General features: G+C 46.2%; 1 protein-coding gene across 1 annotated transcript in view; it reads right to left on the minus strand.

The window, feature by feature from the left end:
- LOC126259486 (soluble guanylate cyclase 89Db-like) overlaps nt 1-15306 on the minus strand; it is a 497463-nt gene that overhangs the window by 30173 nt on the left and 451984 nt on the right. Inside the window, exons 10-11 of the mRNA XM_049956325.1 lie at nt 11142-11295; nt 753-862 (exon numbers count right to left, since the gene is read on the minus strand). Of these exons, the coding sequence (XP_049812282.1) occupies nt 753-862; nt 11142-11295 (264 nt within the window). The remainder of the gene's footprint in view (nt 1-752; nt 863-11141; nt 11296-15306) is intronic.

Here is a 15306-nt window from a genome sequence, read left to right on the forward strand (position 1 = left end):
GTTATACCCCAGCAGCTGCTTGAAGACCTGATCCAGAGTATGCCAACCCGTTGTGCGGCCTGTGTACGTGTGCATGGTGATCATATCCCATATTGATGTTGGGGTACATGCGCAGGAAACAGTGGCGTTTTGTAGCACATGAGTTTCGGGACGGTTTTCTCAACTTATCAGCAATACCGTAGGCTTACAGATCTGTGTCTTGTGTGTTCCTATGCTATTAGCGCCAGTTTTGTGTAGTGCCGCGTTGTGTGGCTCCACATTATGCAGTTATCCTTAATTTATGAGCATGAGTGTAGTAGCTTTTTTAATTATAATTTTCTTTTGTTTTGATATTAGTAAATTTTGTATACTTGCCTATCAATAGTTGGTATAACGTAAATTAGAAAGCAAAATTTATTCCGGCATTGCCCAATGAACACAATAAATAATGCGTGCATTTCCATTCCGTGCAGCTAGCTGAAAGAACACATATTGATGACGTTATGAGGGGTAGAATACTATTTGCTATCACACGCAAATTCATAATAAGGATATCAACAAATTAACATTGTGCATAGTGTGCAGCACTGTAAGTATGACTGATTAAATGTACTTAATTAAATTTAATAAACTATTTGTAGCATGCTAACATAAAATAAGATAAAACCATCACTGAAACTTTGAGAGCTTTCTGTCCTCTTTCGCAACATTGCATCGCTTGTATGATTTTCACAATGAATTACAGTTACAAGTCGTGATGTTACAGTACTTACGATACTCGTTGTCTGCATGCGGGCAGCTGTGTTGACGGTATCACCGAACAAGCAGTAGCGGGGCACCTTGAGGCCTACGATTCCCGCCACCACTGGGCCTGAATGGATTCCTGTGAGACAGAGAACAGCCGGCTAAACGTGCCAGCAGCTACTGCGCAGACCTTAATAGATACAGAAATAGATATTTTACAACACGCCACGTTTATAAAGAGGTCGTAACAAACATTTGGAAGCTGAGAGCCGAATAACAAATAACTGTTGATACATTTTTCGAAAATAATGTTAACCCGTCTAGTTCATAACGTGAAGGATGTAAATAAAGTAGTCCTTCTGCATGTATATTGCGTCCTGTTCCTTTATCATCTGGGAACCTGTCTCAGCCAAAGCTATTTCTTTCCGAGCATGTTACTATATACACGATACACTGACAGTTGGCGAAAATATACACGCAAGCAAACAATTATTCTTCTTACAATGCTTGTTATTTCTATTACCACTATTAATATTTCCGCAAGTGTGATGCAGTTGTTTCTTTATTCTTCTGTTCCGATTGTTTAGGTTTATTCTATGAAACAACAAGTGTACTCCGCAGGTTTGCTGCTTGATGTGATGATGATGATGTTTGGTTTGTGGGGCGCTCAACTGCGCGGTCATCAGCGCCCATACTAAGTCCCAATTTTTTTACAGTCTGTAAGTAGACTGTTTATGTTTTCTTATTGGTAACGCCACGTAGCGCTCTGTATGAAAATCACTGGCTGTGCTGTGTGCAGTCTGTGGCTAGTTTGCATTGTTGTCTGCCATTGTAGTGTTGGGCAGTTGGATGTTAACAGCGCGTATCGCTGTGCAGTTGGAGGTGAACCGCCAGCAGTGGTGGATGTGGGGAGAGAGATGGCGGAGTTTGGAAATTTGTAAGACTGGTTGTCATGAACTGCTATATATATTATGACTTTTGAACACTAGTAAGGTAAATACATTGTTTGTTCTCTATCAAAATCTTTCATTTGCTAACTATGCATATCAGTAGTTAGTGCCTTCCGTAGTTTGAATCTTTTATTTAGCTGGCAGTAGTGGCGCTCGCTGTATTGCAGTAGTTGAGTAACGAAGATTTTTGTGAGGTAAGTGATTTGTGAAAGGTATAGGTTAATGTTAGTCAGGGCCATTCTTTTGTAGGGAGTTTTGAAAGTCAGATTGCGTTGCGCTAAAAATATTGTGTGTCAGTTTAAGCCCAGTCACGTATATAATTTTTCAAAAGGGGACGTTTCAAGTCCAATTTCTTTTTTTTCACGATCGAATCTAGCCACTGTCACGAATGATGAGGATGATGATGAAATGATGAGGACAACACAAACACCCAGTCTCCGGGCAGAGAAAATCCCCAACCCGGCCGGGAATCGAACCCGGGACAGTTAAACATAGTGAGAGCGGATTGACAATAGAACATTGTTATAACCTCGGAACACTCCTTGTACATGTCAGCAACATGTGGTCCATGTAATACTTTCACACGTACTACAGTACAAAAACTCGCATGACCAGAGCTCGAACCCGCGATCCTGGGTGCGACAAACTAGCGCTCTACTGGCTTTCTCACGCGAGCTCTGACACATGCTCACAGTCACGCTTTTCTCGTTCACCGTAGGTCATGCGATCCTTATTGCTTACTGTTTACGCATAAATGGAAATGCCGTGTGGCTAGGGTCTCCCGGCGGGTAGACCATTCGCCTGGTGCAAGTCTTTCTAGTTGATGCCACTTCGGCGACTTGCGTGTCGATGGGGATGAAATGATGATGATAAGGACGACACAACACCCAGTCCCTGAGCGGAGAAAATCTCCGACCCAGCCGAGAATCGAACCTGGACCGTTAGGTATGACATTCCGTCGCGCTGACCACTTAGCTACCAGGGGCGGACACCGTTTACGCATGATATCCTGGACGACAGCACGTAGAAGAAGTTATATCGGTGTTTTAGTTCACTATCGATGTATAGCGTTTGGTGCGATCCGACTGTCTGACATCTGGAGGTTTGGGTGTTAGTGCTACCCGTAAGAAGCCGGGGCAGTTTGCTAGTTCCAAGGGGACAACTTTATGCAAGCTGTCCCATAAAGGGGGACATTAGAATCAGATTGTGGGAAGTTGAGCGTTGTTTTTGAAAAATGTGATATTCTGTTGTTGTAAACTGACGTGGAATAGAAGAAGATGGTTCTGGAGCCGTATCTCCGTAAAACAGCACTGTAAGAAATCGGACCTTGAGAAAACGTGATAAAGTACAAAACTGGAACCATTTAAAAATGTCTAAGCGAGGATATTAAATGTTCGGTAGACAGATTGAAAACGAAAGTACTTGGGGAAATTGATCTATGGAGCACACTTTCCAAGAGAAAGGAGAGATTGCTGAAGTATGTACTACAAAAATTCAGAAATAGGTAACTTGGCACTAAAGTGAGTCGCAGAAGGTAAACGCTGTAGTGATAGACAAAAACTGGAATATGTGGACTATCGAAAAAGTTGGTTGTGGTGGGTAAATCACCATGGACCTGCAAACAGATATTTTGCGAAATTCAGCTCGTTCTGTTCCTCAGTGACGTCCAGAGCGCCGCAAACAACGGCGCTCAGATTGATGCTGTGTTCCTTGACTTCAGGAAGGCATTTGATACCGACCCGCACTGCCATCTAGTTAAAAAAAAAAAAAGTTTACCGAGTATCGGACCAGATTTGCGGCTGGATTCAAAACTTCCTCGTAGATAGAACTCAACACATGGGTCTTAATGGAACACAATTTACAGATGTAAATGTAATTTTCGGGGTACCCCAAAGAAGTGTGACAGGTCCGTTACTGTTTATAATGTATAGATCGTCCAGTAGAAAGTGTCGGAAGCTCTTTAAGACTATTCGCAGATGATGAAGTTGTCTATAAGAAAGTAGCAATGCCAGAAGACAGTAACGATTTGCAGAGGATTGATGAATGGTGCAGGCTCTGGCAGTTGATAAAATGTAACATTTTGCGCATACACAGGAAAAGAAATCGACTGCTGCATAACTACGCTATTGACGACAAATTATTGTGAACAATATCTACCGTTAAGCATGTAGGAGTAATTATACAGAGTGGCTTTAAGTGCAATGACCTCATAAAGCAGATACGAGACAGATTCATGGGAAGAGTCTTACGGAAATGTAACTCATCCACGAAGGCAGTGGCATACAAGGCGTCTGTTTGGTCGATTCTTGAGTATTGTTTTTCTGTGGTATCCTTATCAGGTAGGACTGATAAAAGAGGTAGAAAAGAGTCACAGAAGAGAGGAGCATTGCGTCATGGAATTGTCTAGCTGGCGCGAGAGCGTTACAGAGGTGCTCAACAAAAGCCAGTGTCAAACGCTACAAGAGAGGCGCTGTACATCAAGCAGAGGCTTACTATTGAAATTTTGAGAGAGCATTTTCCGGGAAGAGTCGGACAATATATTACTTCCTCCCACACACATCTTGCGAAACAATCACGAAGAGAAAACACGAGAAATCAGAGCTAATACAGGGGCTTACCGACAATCATTTTTCCCACGCACCATTCACGTTTGAGACAGGAAAGGGATGATCAGTTGTTGGTGCTAGAAGTACCCTCTGCCAACACCGGTGGGTGGATTGTGGAATGTGGTGTATATATAGATGTATGTAAAGGGAGGACAAAAGTGGCTTAAGATACAAGAAGGTAGAATGAATTGAGACGAAAGAGTGCTTGTTTTCGGATTCTTTTTCCTCTGATCTTGCTTAATACATCAAAGGATGTTGGTAGCAAGACTTTCAGGTTGATGTTGGGGATAGTACTCTAAATGAATGAACTAGGAACAACAACTATAGGTCTCTTATTGCTCCTTTTCCCCGAAATAGACGGGAATGATGATCTAGTGATAAATCGCGTGTCTGGAAACTAGCCTTCATCTCTCCAACATGTGAAGATTCGCCATGAACTACACGTTGTTCAGATTCCGCGTTAAACAGCAGGTTCCGTATCCCGATGTTATTATTAGGGTAGATCAGGGACACGCAAATAGTCGCAAGGTTCAAATGGTTCAAATGGGTCTAAGCACGATGGGACTTAACATCTGAGGTCATCAGTCCCCTAGACTTAGAACTACTTAAACCTAACTACTCTAAGGACATCACACACATCCATGCCCGAGGCAGGATTCGAACCCGCGACCGCAGCAGCAGCGCGGTTCCGGACTGAAGCGCCTAGAACCGCTCGGCCACCACAGCTGGCAAATCGTGGCAAGACGTCTAGTGGAAAGACTTGTACCAAGCAGCTGAAACACACGGTATTATTATTATTATTATTATTGTAATGAGACATATTTTTTTAAGAGCCGATTGATGGTGAATGTAAGACGACAGTGAAAATTCGATGAGGCTTTGTGCTGTCGATCTCGTCACGTCGCACTGGCCAATTTTGAGCTCGCAGTACTGACAGCAAAGTGCGGCAGAAACTTTAAAGCACAGACGTTCATAGTGCAGGTGATCAGGGAAGAAAGCGACAGTCGACTGACGATCTTGTAAAGGCAACTCGAGAAAATCGTCAGTTCACAACTTTTGTGTTGAATGATTCGTTTGTCGATATTTCAGGATCTTCTCTCTCTTCCATCGTAAGTGAGAGGCTTCAGTACGACGAACTCTGTGCGATATGGGTTCCGAAAATGCTGTCAGACCATCACAAAACACAGCGAATGAGCTCTGCCTTAAAGTTTTTCCAGCGTTACCATGATGAAGGACATGATTTTTTGAGCAAAATTGTCACAAGCAACGAGACTTGGGTCTATTTCGGAAATGACGAAACAAAAGAGCAGTTCAGACAGTGGATGCATTCTCATCCGCTGAGCAAACTAAAGAAGTGCAAGCGAATCTTCTCCACCAGGAGGTGTATGGCTGCTGCGTTCCGGGACCGAAAAGGATGGAACGTGGCACAACCTCACGGGCGTGACTCTTCAACATATTCGAACGGCAGTTCAGAACAAGGTATTGTCATCAGGTATTGTCCTCCTTCGTGACAATTCTCGGTCGCACACTGCACCTGCAGCAAAGACGTTTCTGCAGCGTTGCCGATGGGCAGTGCTTAATCACTCATAATACAGACCGGACTTGGCTCTCTCAGCTTTTCATGTCATCTCTCACCTGAAGGACAGCATTTCGGCATAGACAAAGAACTTGTATAAGACACTGGCTCCTACATCCCAAGGGAATCCATGACATCCCATCAGAACAGTCAGAGAGTTAGTAATTGGAAATTTGTAAGATCTTATGGGACCAAACTGCTGAGGTCATCGGTCCCTATGCTTACGCACTACTTAATCTAACTTAAACTAACTTACGCTAAGGACAACACACACACCCATGCCCGAGGAAGGACTCGAACCTCCGACAGGAGAAGCCGCGCGGACCGTGACAAGACGCCCTAGACCGCGCGGCTACCCCGCGCGTCCAGGGAGTTAGCACTGCCTCTGCAAACGCAGTCATATTCCTCCTTAAGATTCCAAGTGCAGTGGGCGAATCTTATTGTCATTAACATTGTATTGTATTGTATGTTAACCGGGGACCTAGAAACGACGGAGAGGCTCCGTCTCCGCCGCAGCCGCAGTGGTCCACAACCCCACGACGACTACCGCAGTCCACTTCACCCCTCCGTGCCCCACACCGAACCTAGGGTTATTGTGCGGTTCGGCCCCCGGTGGACCCCCCAGGGAAAGTCTCACACTAGACGAATGTAACCCCTAAGTTTGCGTGGTAGAGTAATGGTGGTGTACGCGTACGTGGAGAACTTGTTTGCGCAGCAATCGCCGACATTGTGTAACTGAGGCGGAATAAGGGGAACCAGCCCGCATTCGCCGAGGCAGATGGAAAACCGCCTAAAAACCATCCACACACTGGCCGGTTCACTGGACCTCGACACAAGTCCGCCGGGCGGATTCGTGCCGGGGACCAGGCGCTCCTTCCCGCCCGGAAAGCCGTGCGTTAGACCGCACGACCAACCGGGCGGGTAGCCATTAACATACTGATATGTTCCCTCTCACTTACATATATTAGACGTAGATAGCCAGAGTGGTTAGCCTTCTTTCATACTCAAGAAAGGAAATACGAAAAATTCGATGAATTACAGGACTACATTACACACGTCGATCTGCAGTAGGATTTTGGAACATGTACTGGGCTCGAACGCCATGAAATACCGCGAAGGAAACAATATGTTGACACACAGTCAGTACGGATTCAGAGACTAAAGTTATGTGAGTGTACGGGATCTCAGACTGATTCCATATTTCCAGTTTTCCGAAAAGGTTTTGCTACCATTCCTCATAAGCGACTTCTAATCAAATTGTGTGTCTGTGGAGTACCGTCTCAGTTATGCGACTGGATTCATTATTCCTTATCAGAAAGGTCACAGTTTGTAGTAACTGACGGAAAGTCATCGAATGAAATAGAAGTAATATCTAAAGTTCTACTATCATGTCTCATACGTTCTGTGCTGTTTTTAATATATACGAGTAATTGGTAGGAGATAATCTTCGGCTGTTTGCAGATGCTGCTGTCATTTACCGTCTAGTAAAGTCAGGAGAGAATCAAAACCAGTTGCCAAATGATTTAGACAAGATATCTCTATGATGCGAAAATTGGCAGTGGACCTTAGATAATGAAAAGCGTGATGTCATTAACATGAGTGTTAAAAGGAATCTGTTAAATTTCGTTTACACCATAAATGACACGCCTAAAGGCTGTCAATTGAACTAAATGACTAGTGTTAACAATCACGAACAGCTTCAGTTGGATCAATCACATAGATAATGTTTTTGGGAACGGCAATCCAAAAACTGCGTTTTAGTGACAGAATATGTACAAGACGCAAGAGGTCTACTAAACAGACTGCCCACACTACGGTTGTTCGTCCTCTGCTAGAGTAAAGCCGGCCGTTGCGGCCGAGCGGCTCTAGGCGCTGCAGTGTGGAACCGCGCTGCTGCTACGGTCGCAGGTTGGAATCTTGCCTCGGGCATGACTGTGTGTGATGTCCTTAGGTTAGTTAGGTTAAGTAGTTCTAAGTCTAGGGGACTGATGTCCTCAGATGTTAAGTCCCATACTGTTTAGAGCCATTTGAACCATTTTGAAGCTAGAGTAAAGATGTGCGGTATGGGATCCTTACCAGATATGACTGACGGAGGACAGCGGAAAAGCCAATTCTGCATTATCGCGAAATACCAGAGAAAGTGTAGCGGATATGATAGGAGAGTTGGGGTGGCAGCTATTAAAAGTATTGCGGTGAGAACTTTTCACGAAATATTGAGCTCTATATTTCTACTCTGAACGCGAAAATATTTTCTCCACGCTCACCTGCCTAGGAAGAAATGATCGTCGTAATAAAATAAGTCAGAGATTGCACGGAAATATTTTAGTGTTCGTATTCCCCACGCGCTGCTTGAGTGTGGAACGGTAGAAAAATATAGTGAAAGTGGTCCAATGAACCCTCTGCCGGGCATTTAAGTGTGAACTGGGCAGTAGTCATGGAGATGTAGCTGAAGACTACAATGGAGAATTGGTTTCTATGATGAGGGTATTGGAACGTTGATACCACGCTACGACAAATGTCTAACTTGGGGCGGCAACTACACTCCTGGAAATTGAAATAAGAACACCGTGAATTCATTGTCCCAGGAAGGGAAAACTTTATTGACACATTCCTGGGGTGAGATACATCACATAATCACACTGACAGAACCACAGGCACATAGACACAGGCAACAGAGCATGCACAATGTCGGCACGAGTACAGTGTATATCCACCTTTCGCAGCAATGCAGGCTGCTATTCTCCCATGGAGACGATCGTAGAGATGCTGGATGTGGTCCTGTGGAACGGCTTGCCATGCCATTTCCACCTGGCGCCTCAGTTGGACCAGCGTTCGTGCTGGACGTGCAGACCGCGTGAGACGACGCTTCATCCAGTCCCAAACATGCTCAATGGGGGACAGATCCGGAGATCTTGCTGGCCAGGGTAGTTGACTTACACCTTCTAGAGCACGTTGGGTGGCACGGGATACATGCGGACGTGCATTGTCCTGTTGGAACAGCAAGTTCCCTTGCCGTTCTAGGAATGGTAGAACGATGGGTTCGATGACGGTTTGGATGTACCGTGCACTATTCAGTGTCCCCTCGACGATCACCAGTGGTGTACGGCCAGTGTAGGAGATCGCACCCCACACCATGATACCGGGTGTTGGCCCTGTGTGCCTCGGTCGTATGCAGTCCTGATTGTGGCGCTCACCTGCACGGCGCCAAACACGCATACGACCATCATTGGCATCAAGGCAGAAGCGACTCTCATCGCTGAAGACGACACGTCTCCATTCGTCCCTCCATTCACGCCTGTCGCGACACCACTGGAGGCGGGCTGCACGATGTTGGGGCGTGAGCGGAAGACGGCCTAACGGTGTGCGGGACCGTAGCCCAGCTTCATGGAGACGGTTGCGAATGGTCCTCGCCGATACCCCAGGAGCAACAGTGTCCCTAATTTGCTGGGAAGTGGCGGTGCGGTCCCCTACGGCACTGCGTAGGATCCTACGGTCTTGGCGTGCATCCGTGCGTCGCTGCGGTCCGGTCCCAGGTCGACGGGCACGTGCACCTTCCGCCGACCACTGGCGACAACATCGATGTACTGTGGAGACCTCACGCCCCACGTGTTGAGCAATTCGGCGGTACGTCCACCCGGCCTCCCGCATGCCCACTATACGCCCTCGCTCAAAGTCCGTCAACTGCACATACGGTTCACGTCCACGCTGTCGCGGCATGCTACCAGTGTTAAAGACTGCGATGGAGCTCCGTATGCCACGGCAAACTGGCTGACACTGACGGCGGCGGTGCACAAATGCTGCGCAGCTAGCGCCATTCGACGGCCAACACCGCGGTTCCTGGTGTGTCCGCTGTGCCGTGCGTGTGATCATTGCTTGTACAGCCCTCTCGCAGTGTCCGGAGCAAGTATGGTGGGTCTGACACACCGGTGTCAATGTGTTCTTTTTTCCATTTCCAGGAGTGTATCTAGAAAAGTAACTGGGAGGTGTAGTCAAAAGTTGGAAATAAACCATTCTTTATTTTCACTGTGATTTCCATTTTGTGACCAACGGACCTACAAACAAAATAGCCCTTGTGTTATTACTGATGTGAAGGTCGATGGCAGCATGTCAAGACCCCACACAAATGCAGGATGCTTTACGATCGGTACCCCTGGGATTTGCAGTGGGATGATAGAGGCTAGCACGAGCGGGGTGGTTGTAGGAATCTGAAACATTCTATAATAATTAGTACAGTAATACTTTAGTAAATAACGTTTACTTAACTTTGTCCTGCTACTGCACTTCAGGAACATAACTAATAACAACTGTCTTTCTTTAATACAAAAGACTCTGTGGTGTCACTGCAAGGCACCACACTTGCTATGTTGTAGGCTTCAAATCGGCCGCGGTCCGTCAGTACACATCAGACCCGCGAGTCGCCACTGTCGACGCTAGCATACCGAGCGCCGCCACTCGGCTGGTCTTAAATAAAGAGACAAGCTAGTGCACTGCCCAGTTGTACAGCCGACTTTAATAGGAATGGTTCACTTGTTATAGCTTCAGAGGTCTCATTTGCAGAGACGCTAGTTAGCATAGCCTTCAGCTAAGTCAGTAGCTACGACCTAGCCAGGCGCCATATACAGTTTATGCATTGGCAATTTATCTATATGTGTGAAGCAATCAGAATTTCCAAGAAGTATTCGCAGTTCAGTCTATAACTGCACTTGTAAATATGATTGTACAAAGATCGACGTTCACTGCTGATGCTGACTTAAAGCTGAGTACTTAATTTTATTCCTGTCTACTAACTTTCTAATCACCTAAGATGTTCCAGATACATCCCGTCAAGTATAGTTCATTGATCCTCATGTCGGCCTACGTAATCAACGCGTGCAGTTAATGGCCACACCTCTTGATCGGACTAAGAGTCAAATTGCGTGACTCAGCCGGGCCACCCTTTTTCCATGAGGGCCATAGTTCCGCCTCATACATAACAGACTAATTAACAAACATTAACTGGATTGTACAACAAGCAAGATAACACAATTCTGGTATTACGTGAGTAAGACATGCGCGAACTAGAGGCTGGGAACCTAGCAAGCTGAACGCTATTCTAATCGGACTTCGCTCATAGCTGACTCGGCCGGTGCGATCTGCAAGTCTCTGTCCGTGCCACACGGCGGCGCTGCAAGCCCCAGCGGCTCCAGAGAGGTTGCAAGTGCTAGACCGCTATCGGTTATCGCAACCTCAAGCGTGGTGTCTAACGTTGACAACACAATTATAATACGGGAATAGGGCGCAACTCACCTATGCGTATCTGTATGCTGATCCCCGATGGCAGTCGCAGCTCGCGTACGCGCCTCACCAACTGCAGCGACACGTCGGCCACGTTCTGCGCGTGTCTAGGCGAAGTCTCGGGCGCGCCGCTCACCGCCATGTACACCTGGCCCACCGTCTCCACCTGCAACAGCCGCGTCGCAACACGTCACACATACTGGCGAGACCTGACAGGTAGGAAAAATCACACGTACTGGCTGCAGCACCAAAACTAACGACTGAACTAACCCCCCCCCCCCACACACACACATATACACTCCCCCCCCCCCCAAATACACACACACTGATGAGACCATTGCCCGCCCATTGTGAGACTGAATGTCACTTCAAAGCGTTGCGCACATGTGACACGTCCAGGAAAGTTCACTCATGTTCAGGAGAAAATAGAACACCCTGAGCGACTAGAGATGTTGTTGTTGATGTGGTCTTCAGTCCTGAGACTGGTTTGATGCAGGTCTCCATGCTACTCTATCCTGTGCAAGCTTCTTCATCTCCCCGTACCTACTGCAACCTACATCCTTCTGAATCTGTTTAGTGTATTCATCTCTTGGTCTCCCTCTACGATTTTTACCCTCCACGCTGCCCTCCAGTACTAAATTGGTTATCCCTTGATGCCTCAGATTATGCCCTACCAACCGATCCGTTCTTCTAGTCAAGTTGTGCCACAAATTTCTCTTCTCCCCAATTCTATTCAATACCTCCTCATTGGTTAAGTGATCTACCCATCTAATCTTCAGCATTCTTCTGTAACACCACATTTCGAAAGCTTCCATTCTCTTCTTGTCCAAACTATTTATTGTCCACGTTTCGCTTCCATACATGGATACACTCTATACAAGTACTTTCAGAAAAGACTTCCTGACACTTAAATCTATACTCGATGTTAACAAACTTGTCTTCCTCAGAAACGCTTTCCTTGCCATTGCCAGTCTACATTTTATATCCTCTCTACTTCGACCATCATCAGTTATTTTTCTCCCCAGATATCAAAACTCATTTACTACTTTAAGTGTCTCATTTCCTAATCTAATACCCTCAGCATCACGCGATTTAATTCGACTACATTCCATTATCCTCGTTTTGCTTTTGTTGATGTTCATCACATATCCTCCTTTCAAGACACTGTCCATTCCGTTCAGCTGCTCTTCCAGGTCCTTTGCTTTCTCTGACACAATTACAATGTCATCGGCGAACCTCAAAGTTTTTATTTCTTCTCCAAAGATTTTAATTCCTACTCTGAATTTTTCTTTTGTTTCCTTTACTGCTTGCTCAGTATACAGATTGAATAACATAGGACCTTCATATTCACAGGACGTGTATATTAGTATCTTCGGGAGTGTGCCGATTTTCGGCACGATTGTGTTCCCGCCGCGAGTGTCAAGGTCGACATTGGCCTCGCCAGAGACACTGGGGCGGCGAGTGGCCCTCTGGCGACGAGGAGTGGAGGGTTAGAGAGTACCGAGCGAGAAGGACAGAACGGCAGAGTGTTGGGGCGCGGATAGTCCGAATTGTGCATTCATAATATTGGCAGCAGATAAATAAGACAGCGTGGGTCCAACCTGAACATGCTGTGCTGTAGCATGTTCACCCACAATAAGGATGTCATGATATTGAAGAAGAAAGCAGTGGAATACGGTACGTGTAGGCGGCCGGAGTGGCCGAGCGGTTCTAGGCGCTTCAGTCTGGAACCGCGCGACCGCTACGGTCGCAGGTTCGAATCCTGCCTCGGGCATGGGTGTGTGTGATGTCCTTAGGTTAGTTAAGTTTAAGTAGTTCTAACTTCTAGGGGACTGATGACCTCAAATGTTAAGTCCCATAGTGCTCAGAGCCATTTGAACCATTTTTGAACGGTACGTTTATTAACCTTCAGTGACTTCTGCGATGTTAGTTTACTTAACTGTGTGGAGATTGAGCAGTTACGGTCACTTTTCAATGGAATTTACGATAGTGTAAAAGTGTGGCCAATGCCGGATGGGCCTTGTCGCAAAGCTATTATTTTTCTTATTTGTGAACATAATTTTCTGTTATCAGGTTTACTCATTGGACAGATTTGAAATTGTCAGTTCTGCGCTGTAGTTCAACGGGTTATGTACTGGAATTTGACAAATACGCTAACTGTGAGTTTTGTATATGTTTTTATATCTGCGTGTTAAATGAAAGTGAATTTTGAAGTTTGTAAGGCACCTGTCTACCATTACGATTCTGTAAGTTTTTATCTGGTTTCAAATGGTTCAAAAATGGTTCAAATGGCTCTGAGCGCTTTGGGACTTAACATCTGAGGTCATCAGTCCCCTAGAACTTAGAACTACTTAAACCTAGCTAACCTAAGGACATCACACACATCCATGCCCGAGGCAGGATTCGAACTTGCGACCGTAGCAGTCGCGCGGTTCCAGACTGTAGCGCCTAGAACCGCTCGGCCACCCCGGCCGGCTTTTATTTGGAAATGATGTTGTTTCTACTGGTATTGATTGATAATTTATTGCCCGATTAATCAAAGGAAAAGTTATTTAACCGGTCTTGTTTTTCAGCGCAAGAGTGGAACAGTCGTCCACTTCCCCGCCTACCTTTGACGAATGTGCAGAGACATGCTAGACGGCAGTGGTGTATAGAACGACATCACTGGGGTAGAAATGGCATTAATAAATTACGTAAATCAGCAATGTTGTGTAATCAGTTATTGAAGACACACATCTCCATTAGCCCATCAACCATGGTCAGTTGCCAAAAGGCATTGATGTAGCATTGGGGGACTAGACGCTATTTGTTAAGTTGTGGCAACGCTAATCCTGTTGTTTGTTCCTCTTGTTGAAGTGTCTAGTCGCCCCTAAATTAAATACTAATTCTGCACAGCAGAAATGATTAGCATTTGAACCATATCGGCCCGTTGGTTCAAGTTCAACAGTGATATCACGGCGCAGCACAACCTACAGGTAAAATGTGCCTGTGGCTCTCTTTGTCACTATAAATCGAAGGAAATGGATCAGCGTGACTTGAGAAAACGCGCAGCATCCATCGCAGACGTATGTGCGAACCGTACCGTCAGATCATTGAGTCTGAAAGAGGGAGCGTTACTGACGTAAGAGAATGTGATGCTTAAATTCAGAAAACCGCTGCTCGTGTGGGATCAAGCGTTTTGGCAGTGCAGCGGGTGTGTGCAGAATAGTTCACGGAAGGCTTTAGAACCCGACGAGATGGGTCAGGTCGCATCATCCAGACCACCACCCGAGAAGATCGACACTTCATCCGACTGGCATCCCAGAACAGATCTGCGTACTCCTCGGCTCTGGGGCAACAGTGGAACACATCGTACACTATCAGAGGTGACAGTCCGTCGCCGTTTATTACGGCATGAGTTATGTGCGAGTCGTCCACTTCTCCGCCTACCTTTGACGCATGCGCAGAAACGTGCTAGACGGCAGTGGTGTATAGAACGACATCGCTGGGGTAGAAATGGCGTCAGATAGTGTTCTTGGACGAATCCAGGTTCTGTTTGTTTGAAAATAATGGCCGCATTTTGGTTCGCCGCAGCCAGGGGCAGCGGCATTGCAGTGACTGCTTTCACACAAGACATACAGGACCAACTCAAGGCCTTATGGAGTGGGCTGCTACTAGGTACAACCACGAATCATAGTTGGTGCTGTCCAGTGCACTGTGACCAGTGTGACCTACGTGAATGATGTCCCGCGACCCGTAGCCATACCCTTTCTGCACAACACCCCAGACGCCATTTTTGAGCAAGACAATCCACAACCAAGTGTTGCTGCACGAGCACGTGGCCCGCCAGATCACCAGATTTATCGTCAGTTGAAAGTGTATGGGATGTGGTGGTAAAATGATGGGTGCAGTGCTGTGACCCAATGCCAACCATCACAGATGAACTCTGGAGCCAGGTGAATGAAGCATGGATGCTATGCCACAGGACGACATTCGTTCCTTATTGGCATCGATGCCATCATCCACGGAAGAAGTTATCGGGGCCCATGGTGGACCCTGTGCCTACTAGGTAACAGGCAACATGCTGAACCGAGGTGACTGAAATGCTAATCGTTTCTGCAGAACACACTACTGTATACTCCTGTGACTATGAACGTGCTATCTCCAGTCGTTCAAGGTGTTCTGTTCTCTTTTTTGT

The sequence above is a fragment of the Schistocerca nitens genome, chromosome 5, assembly GCF_023898315.1.
Source record: "Schistocerca nitens isolate TAMUIC-IGC-003100 chromosome 5, iqSchNite1.1, whole genome shotgun sequence".
NCBI lineage: Eukaryota > Metazoa > Arthropoda > Insecta > Orthoptera > Acrididae > Schistocerca > Schistocerca nitens.